This window comes from Pseudomyrmex gracilis, unplaced genomic scaffold, assembly GCF_002006095.1.
Source record: "Pseudomyrmex gracilis isolate BER0280 unplaced genomic scaffold, ASM200609v1 scaffold_38, whole genome shotgun sequence".
Lineage (NCBI taxonomy): Eukaryota > Metazoa > Arthropoda > Insecta > Hymenoptera > Formicidae > Pseudomyrmex > Pseudomyrmex gracilis.
The window spans coordinates 100,449-110,122 of record NW_018020622.1 but is presented as its reverse complement, the minus strand read 5'-3'; the positions used below and the strand labels follow the sequence as shown (position 1 = coordinate 110,122).

General features: G+C 38.2%; 1 protein-coding gene across 1 annotated transcript in view; it reads right to left on the bottom strand.

Moving 5' to 3' along the window:
• Window positions 1-3,354: 3,354 nt before the first annotated feature.
• LOC109852846 (acetylcholinesterase-like) overlaps window positions 3,355-9,674 on the bottom strand; it is an 88,072-nt gene continuing 81,752 nt past the window's right edge. The window contains exons 6-7 of the mRNA XM_020424387.1: window positions 7,958-8,118; window positions 3,355-5,332 (exon numbers count right to left, since the gene is read on the bottom strand). Of these exons, the coding sequence (XP_020279976.1) occupies window positions 5,202-5,332; window positions 7,958-8,118 (292 nt within the window). The 3' untranslated portion in view covers window positions 3,355-5,201. The remainder of the gene's footprint in view (window positions 5,333-7,957; window positions 8,119-9,674) is intronic.

Below are 9,674 nucleotides of genomic sequence, written 5' to 3'. Positions count from 1 at the left end.
GTTGCATTATGCACCGAATATTTGCTTCTCCTCGCCGATATATACGTATGTATATTCACGTATTGTGTATCGCGCATTTACAATGCTGTTTGGAGAAATCAATGTAATGTATAATCATAAATATATCTATTTTTTGTATTAAATATAGAGTTCAATAAAGAATAGGCCTACTATAAGAAATATATATGCAATTACCAAAGTGTAATTCTCTAATGTATAATCATAAATATTGCTATTTTATTCGTGAATTACGGAAATTATCATATATTTAATATAATCGGCGCTAAAAGTGTTAAGCGTGCGATAAATTCGAGATATTATTTGTTGTTTATTTAATTATTCAATTTCTTTGTAATAAAATATACAGTTATTGATAATGTCTTTGCGTTACGTGTGGATTGCGGCAACTAATTACACAGCTTTCACTGAAAACCATTTTTTTTTTCCCTCATCAATCTAATATCATTAAAAATAAACTATTCATGTGCGTGATTCTCTCAATGTTATTAACTCACAGAATATCTAAATAAATCTCTGTGCGGCTCTCTGAAAATTAATTCCTCCCATTAAATGAGAAAATAATGTTTCCTTTATCCATTATTTTCGTACATTAATCAAGTGATGATTAATCAAGTGAGTCGTTCGAATCGCACGAGTTTGTTTAACGTGTAATTAAAACATGAGGATAATAAATTGATAACATAAGTAGACGACAATATATTTCACGGATGTTGTTGTATATAGAATTGTAATAACACAAAAATAATGAGTAATTCAGAAAAACAAATTTCTCGTTACACGAAGCTAAGAAAGTTATTTCTCAATATTTACAAATAAAAAAAAAACCATCAAAGAGCTATGCAAACGTGTGGTTCTTCTTTTAAGTTTTTTAAATTGAAAACCAGAAAACATCGCGTGATCAATAATTGTCTGAAAAGAACCATTAAAAAACGTTACACGTACGCGCAAATTTACGTAATTTACCACTTATTAAACAAACTTCTCAATCTCGTATGCGTTAAATGTCTCTTACTTAATTTGTTTTTCTTTCCGCGATCGCGTCGTGTTATCGCGACGCATTTAAAGAAAACAACAACAATCTGTATATTTCATTTCGACGTTATTCTCGCCGAGCGATAAGAAGACGCATAATTACTACTCGCTCGGACTTAACAGCAGAGTTGTTTCATTTTTAATTAACGACGCTTTCTAATTCACAGATTTCCGTCGTCGCGCGAACGGCAGACGGACGACAAAAAAAAAGAGGTTGGTTACGTTTCGGTAAAATGTTTAAACAAGAACGAGAGTCTTCACGTAACCTTTAAACCTCCCAACGCACATTTGCATCAGGAACCACTTACCTTCTCCGCGCGATTTTATCCGAGATGGAAGTTCGAAGCGTCGCCTCCAATAAAACGGATAAACCGGAACGATTGATTTCGGAGTCTCGTCTCACACCGCGTTCGCCTCTTTCTCCTCTCTTCCTTTTCTCGTCAACATCTTTCCGCGAGACGTTATCGCGCGAGACTTAATGCACGTCGACGAAATCGCCCAAACGTCGGCGACGCACACTTCTGAACTTTTTCCGAACGAACGCGCGAGATTAACTTCGAGGACACTTCGGTCTCTCTCTCTCTCTTCCTCTCCACGAGGGCGGAAATCAGATTCGTAATCGGCGTGAAATTCTGCCGCGAACGGGAGTTCCCAAACTTTGCGAGTGATGACGAAACGACTACAATCGAATTTTGCGCGACAACACGCGGCCGTGTATCTTCTTCTCGGAAAACTGAATTAAATTTCAAAGAGAGACGCACAATGCTTGGTTTTTTTTTTTTTTTTCTAGAAATTGAGCCAAGTAGATGTCACGCGCGCGTCCTTCCTGAGAAAAATAGTCTCGCGGAGCGAGAAAATAACTCCGCTTCGTGTTCCCCGCACGCATAATCCCGAGAGGTAGCGGTATGATCGTTTCTCTGAGAGAAATCTTCGAAAGAGAGCGTGAGACAGCATCGAGGCAGCGAGACTCCGATACGACTACTACGTTGTTACTCTGATAAAGACGTTGTTGCGGTTGTGTCCTCTTCTCTTCGTCCCGTGTATACCGTTTACAATACATGCCAAACGAGCGCTTCTTCAACCGCCGATATCTCTTCCCTGACTTGGTCGTGTGATTGGGTCAATTGGATCAATAGCGAGTGGCTTTCTACCTTTTCCCCCTCCGCCACTCTCTTCACTCCCTTTCCCCTTCCCCCCCGTCTCACAAATCGTTTTAATTACTGGAAAATTGAAAGTCTCGTACTAGGAGAGACTATCGATTTCACTTTTGCCGGCGTTGTTCTCTGTCTCGTTTTGCGGTTTTCGTCGTTTTCGCTTTTTGAAAATCAGTTTTCTTTATTCAATGTTTCGACTTTGATAGTTTCGCGGCGGCGAGTCGCAAACGATTCACTTTTGCAAAGTGTCAAAGTTGAAGAATGTTTGTTTATCTTTTCACGAAGAGAATATTACATTTTAACCCGCGAGAACGCGTTTTCTCACGGAGATAATACATTTGTCGCGAGACGCGCGCGTTATTTTAATTACTTGGAAATTGAAAATTTTGCAACTAACGTCTTATTGTTATCCGCGTTCCGCCTTGTGGCTTCCACGTTGGGTCTGCTTTTCGGAATTTATTAATCTCTCTCTTTTCTCGCGCTCTCCCTCTCTCGGGTCTCTTTACGGCAACTCGTTGTACTCGACGAGAGTTTATGGAGGGCGCGGCGGTAAAATTTCTTTACGAAGTTGTTGAGCAGTTAGACGAAAATGTAAACTTTTGTGTGGGCTATCTCGCGCATGACGCGATCTTATACACTCGCTCTTTTTTTTTTTTTTTTTTTTGTGTGTGTGTTTCTCATCACGTCGACTTTGTCAATCTTAATAATAGAGATGATTTTTAAAGAGGCAATTTTTTTAAAGAATCCGATCAGGATTCTTGTGCGAAACGAGGTTTTACAATTATGTAGCGGATTATCGCGCGCTATTATCTATGTTTAAATCCTTCAGGGTTTATTACACGTTTAAAAGTTAATTCAGTTTATAGAATAGCGAGATGTTACTCATTGTCTCTCCGTTGTTCACAAAAAGGACTTACTAAAGATAAAGACGATAAAATCTCACATTTATTCTACACGTTTGCTGAATGCTAAAAGCTCGTCGTAACGGGTGTAAAGATTAGAAGTTATTCACATAATAAAGTAGTTAGTAGATATTTCTGTTTCTTTTTGTTTTAAGATTGGCCACACATGTTTTTTTTTGTCGATTTATTTCTAAATTTTTCTATAAACTCCATTTTGTCAAGAATATCATCTACGTTTGTTGTTGTTTTTTTTTTTTTTTTTTTTTTTTTAGATAAGAATCGAACAATAAATATTCACTTATTGTATCCTAATAAATCTTCAACCGCATTACGCTATCGACGTAGTCCCAAAAATTGCCGCACAAAATTTACGCATTCATTGAAAAGTATTCCGTTATTTTCGAAAGTCTCTTTTCTTTGCGCTATTTCGTTTTTTTTCTTTTTTTTTTTTTTTTTGCCGTCAATATGTATTGTCAATGTGTTCAAATAAAGATAGCTGGTCTCTCCCCGTTATTAACTAATTTACAAAACACGTCTCTCTGTTCTAATTCCGATTATAAATACGTCTATTATATAATTTTGCATCACCGCCTTCCATTTAACAATGTCGTCTATGTAGACGTCGTCTTTGAGAAACACACCGAATGCTCAAAGATTTTCCTCAAAAGCGTCTCTTTCGCGATCTGACGGTGAGAAAAGTAATTGACACGATATTAATCGTTCGCTCTCTTCAGTTTACCATAAACCTAGAGCAAATCGCGTCTTTCCTCGCCGGCTAATTTTCTTCAGTTATGCGCGCGCGCGCTTACACAGTTTATCGACATTGTCATTTCCCTCTCTGTTAATTTCTATCCTGAAATTGGTCTTGTGCGCACACGACCAGGTCGTGTCGGAGTTTAAGCAAACGACTGTGTGTTGCAAACTAGTAGATCAAATGCGTGATCGCACAAGATGTTGCGCACCCGGTCGCAGCTGGTATCTGGAAGTATCTTATCGTGACTCACGTTTGCAAATATATTACCGAATTTATTGCGCAGCTCGCGCAATAGATCAAAATTTGCTCTCGCGCGAGATGCTCCCGCGTGAAACCGAAATCTTCGAAATTTCTAAGCGCGCGATCATCGATCACACCATTTATCAAATCTCTCGCGTATTTTCTCGCAAGATGTTGCGAGATCGATACAAGTTACCGTTCGTATTTTTCTCTGTCTGTTTATATTCTCCTCCATCGATAATCTTTTACGAGCGTTCGTTTTAATCTTCGCTCTTTTCGATTTTCTCGAAACGATTTCTCTCTCTCAGAAGAGCAGATTCTAGAAAAGACAATAATCTCTGGTGTGCGAGATTATTGGCCGTAAAAACCGTAGCGATTAATTCAGAAGCAGCGCGTTCTGTTGCGGAATCGCAATATAAAATCGCACGCGAGCTAAGTCGAGACCTGCATCATATCTCGCACCAAATGTTCCGCACGATCAATCAAATCTACGATGAGTTCGGTGTAAGAATCTCGTAGCGCGAGGATTCTGCAAGAGAATTGCGAGAAATAATCTGGGACTGGGAATCAGATCAATGAAGCTGCACGGAGAATTGGGCATGCCTTAAGCGCGAATCGTCGAAATCGGATTTTGCTGGCGTCGATCATTCGACGGCTTTTTTCCGAAATTCGCTTCTCTCTCTCTCTCTCTCTCTCTCTCTTTCTCTCTCTCTCTTTCTCTCTGTCGAGGATATAGCGTGTTCGATCGCGAATCGCGAGCATTATATAGATCGATCGGCTACCTAGAAGCGACGCGCCCTGAAGAAACGCATCTGATTATCATACGCAAATGTCCGCGGCTTGTGTGCTAATCCGGTGACATAACGACACGGTGAAAATACGGTCTACGTACTGCTCGGTACGACAGAGTTGCCATACATCTCTACGGCGACCTATCGATCTACGAATGGTTTGACGACCGCTAATGCGACCTTGAAGCGTGAACAACGCTCGTTATAGGACCTGTTTAACGGACGGTGGCGCCGATGCCGGGCATTTCTGCCCAACCGGGCACCTGCCATCCGTGAAAAGGGTTTGTCGACATGGGTGATTAACCGCTTATATGAATCTATATACCGCCAGCACCGGAAGTAGAAGGATGAACGCGATCGTCGATGAAGCACGCAGCTTGCCGACACCCGCAGAAACGCTCGACGCCATTGCGCTCTTGCATGCCTCAGGCGTGGGGTCTGCGAACAAAAAATCAAATCACAAAATCAATGTAGAACACGTTGAATTTGCAAAAGCGTAGCCGAAGTATATCTACGCTGTATCGGAAACTTAAGCGAAGTTTTTTGTGTGCAAAGAATATAACAGACTTTTTAAATATAAGTTCTGCTCTGATTAGTGTTAGTGATCTGTTAAAAAAAAACTTTATTTAAAACCCTCTCCCGAATTAATCGAGCAATTTTAGACACAAAGTATCACGTGAAAATATTACGAGGAAATCTTAGATTAAATTGTATTTTATGTATACGCGCGCTCGAGATTTAGTAAATAGCGTGACACATACACACAAATCCTTTTAAAATATAAGAAACGTCAACGTCAAACTCTGTCTTATTGCATAATAAACTGTGCTATGTACGTAACAGATAAAACGCAAGAAAAGTAACCGGCACGTCATCTAAAATGTCTCTCTTCCGCGTGACACAAATTGAGATGAAATGGAGAAGAACGCGCGCGCTAAATTCGTTCTGTCGCGCTTACTTTCAAGAATTGTAAATTTCAGCATCTTCTTTCTCGGTTTCTTTTTGTTTTTATAAATTATTAATCTAAAATTTAAAATACGGTAAAAACGACGCAAAGAACATAAATTTCTAACATGTATATATATCATATTCTCCCTTATCACAAAACGAAGCAATATGTAATGTAAATTAAATTCATTAAATCTTAAAATATTCTTTTTTTTTTGTTCATAATACACTCTTCTCTCTCTGGGTCGCGCATCTTGTTATCGCGACGGTTTTAGATAAATTAAAGTTTCGAAAGAAGTACATCTCCTTTAATGGAGGGTTATCTTCATCACATCTCGGGATGTTGCCGCGCGTCCTATGTATATCGATATTAAAATAGATCGACGATAACTTTTATAAGAATGAAAGTTTTTCCTGGTAAATTTGATATTTTTTTTCTTTATTTTTTTTTTTTTTTTTTGCTCGCGAACGTCTAACAATATCTAACAATATCGACCTTGTACCGATTATCGAGCATGTAATAGCGCGCATTCAATATGATTGAATTTGCAATACGTTGCCCGCGAGCGTAATTATTATTATTATTATGGGCGTTACAACAATTATAAAAGCGGAAGGTTTCAATTATGCGTGGATTTTCCATTATCGCGCAAGTGCGGCACTGCGAGACAGAAAACTATTGGGAACGAATACAGATGTGCGCAATCGCTTGTTTCCGCCGGCAAACAATCGCTGCTGTTTAATCCGATATATTCCGGATAAACAGAAACATCGAAGGTATTTGCAGTAACAACCCGGTTACTCTGCGACTGCGAATTTCCAAAATGTACGAAACGCTTGCGCGTAAACGTAATGTCAATCGTCCGGTATATAATGAAATAGTCAATACGTAAGCGCGGGCTACACGCGAGACTTATCGATCGAATAATAAATAAATTACCGCGCAAGCAGAAAATTTTTAAGCGGATATTAAGTTAACGAAACGGAAAGTTATCCGTAATTATCCATTCAGGACTCATATGGTTTATATCAATTTTGCGATTTTATCGCTGTTTGACGCTGATTGGAAAAGGATTCGCGCAAATCGATAAGAGATTTGCCTTTTAATGCACACACATTTGATCGTTTCACGTGTGTGTTGCCGGCATAAAATATTTACGTAGAGAGAAATAGGACCGGAATATTTGCGGAGCGCAGCAATTCTCTGAGCGACTTCGCTTTAATCTTCTTTTCAATCAAAATATTAGCACAAGATAATCTCTATAAGAATTAATAAATCTATCTAAATTAATCTTGCAGACCGTGATAAAAAATAAAATGTTGCGATTCTGTTCTTGCAAATAATTCTTAAGTGAATCAATTCTTCAAAAATGTTCGAGATAATTTTTCATTTAAAAAGAAATTTAATATGTGAATAAGCTGAGTCTTTCTTTTTAATTAGTAATTATTATAAATTTTTAAGACACGTTTTACCGCGCGAAATTGTTGAAAGCAATTAAGATAATTTATTGCGATTATTTCTCGCAAAATGTAAGTCATATCGCATCAGATTAAAGGGAAACACGTAATTCGCGTGACGATGTGTACCAACAATTTTTTACACGCTTCTGGCTGAGGAGTTTTGTTAAGTAGGACGTTGATTAGTTTTACGTGAACTCGATAAGAAAAATCTCCAATCAATGGTTACGGATAAATGGAGTTTACAGACCACGTGGCATTGTCAATTATAACGAACGACAATGATGCTGCGACGAGAAACAGTTGAATGCGATTCATCGCACAAAAAAGGAAAAAAAAAATCTGGAATAAAATAAAAGACCGAAAGGTCACACGACGAATGTGCTCGTCGGCAACGCGGTGTTGTTCCCGCGTAATCATAACGAGCACATCGCGTCAAGGACGGAAACGTCTAGACAAAGCGCGGTCGCGAGCTGCCGCGTGTGTAGAAGCGCGCGCGCGCGCGCACGCTTGCTTCAAGTAGTCCGCGAGAGAGTCCTAGTCGAAAGCAAACTCAATGAGTCAAGGATTAATTAGTCACAGCGCGCGCGAGTTACACGCGCGCGAATATCTGAAACGAAGAAAAGAAAAAGGATATCGCCGAGTGTTGTCACGTACCGGGTATCCCTTTTAGCCGCGGCAAAAAATCGTTCCAAAACGCGCAGGCTGTCGTGCGGGGACCTCTGCCGAAGGTTTCCTGCTTGTCCGCGTCCCAAATAAAGTACATCGGATGGTCCCTGGTATAAGGCGGCCACTTGGACTCGTCCGCCGTTGGCCTCCTGAAAAATAATTCAAGAGGTCAGAGCTGGCTTGCGTCCCTTGCAAATTGCGGATGTCTCGGATCGACCGAGCTCGGAGGACCGAGCGATCGACAGGAAGAGAGTGGAAAGCGGTGATGGTGGATATATGTAGGAGAAGGAAGGAAGTAAGGCGAAGTGATAGAAAACGAAGAGTAACGAGCTGGGGGAAGGCGCAGGCAAGTTAGATGCAGAACTGTTCGACTTCAAACGGAATCGAGATGGAATCTCTGTCTCTGGCGCAGGAAGCGGGACTCTCTCTTTGGTGGGAGATGTCGGAAGCGAGCACAGACATTTAAGGGAAGCATATGCGAGATAGATGAGAAAAGCTGTATATTTCGTAAGTTTGTCGTCAAGAGATATCAGCATAAGACACGGCGTGTAGTTATTGCACACACCGTGTGTCGAAAAATTGAATTTTCCGCAGCAGCGTATCTCAAAGAGAGCTCTGCAAATAACATAATGTTTCAGAGAAATATATATATTTTTTTTAAATACAATTTTTCCACGTAAAAAGCTTTTACGCGAGAAATTTTAACAAAACCTACGATGTTTCTGAGCTGTCGAATTATTAATTAGATCTTCTAAAAAAAACAGTATTCTTTTTTCGTTCTGTATTCTCTGTATACATTTTTAATTGTTAAATTGACTAAATATATCTACTAAAATTCTATTAAATAAAATCATAAATGTTGAATATTGTGTGTGTAGAAACTCAAGTTTTACTAAATAAAAATATTTATTTCACATTCAAATATATTTAAATATTTCCATCTCAAAATTTTATTTTAAGTGCCAAAAATCCGTACTTCCTGCTTATATGATTATTGTTTAATGTTGAGTTGAGCTATTTTTACTGAGTATATTTTTATTGTTCGCTATATGTAGTTAAAAAGACGTCAAATATCGCGCGCGTAAAAAGCAATACGTCGTGATCGACCACATCGAGGGAAATAAAAAAAAACGTATATTCCACTCACAGGACGATACGTCATAATAACCTTAAATCTCGATAAATCTATCGTGCGACAAAAAAAAGTGCTTTTTTTTGTACAAAGTTGACAGATGAAAGCGTATTTTACGGAAAGATACGGGTAATCACGTTAATATTAAAAAAAGAAAAACAAAATTTCGCTAAATCTTATAATTTTGACAATTGTCCTACGCTAATAGGTTTTATATTAAAATTACAGAATATATAAGTTACATTTGAATAAAGAATATTGCAGTGCAGAGAAATAATATGATACGTTTACCCAAACGTAGAAAATTAAATAATATCAAAAGCACAATAAAATTAAAATCTCATTATGCTATTTTCATTTCGTGTGTTTATGAACAAAAAATATAATTAAATGTCTGATAAATTTAATTAGAATTTAACCTTTAATCTGTTTAAATAAAATTGTATAAAGTTTTAATGTGTACATTTAATAAGAGATAGTTTTTAAAAATCAAATTTTCGTTGTTAGTTTTGTTTCACATTTTGTGAACATTTAAAATTACGTTTGTAAAAAATTATTACCTACTGGTCATAT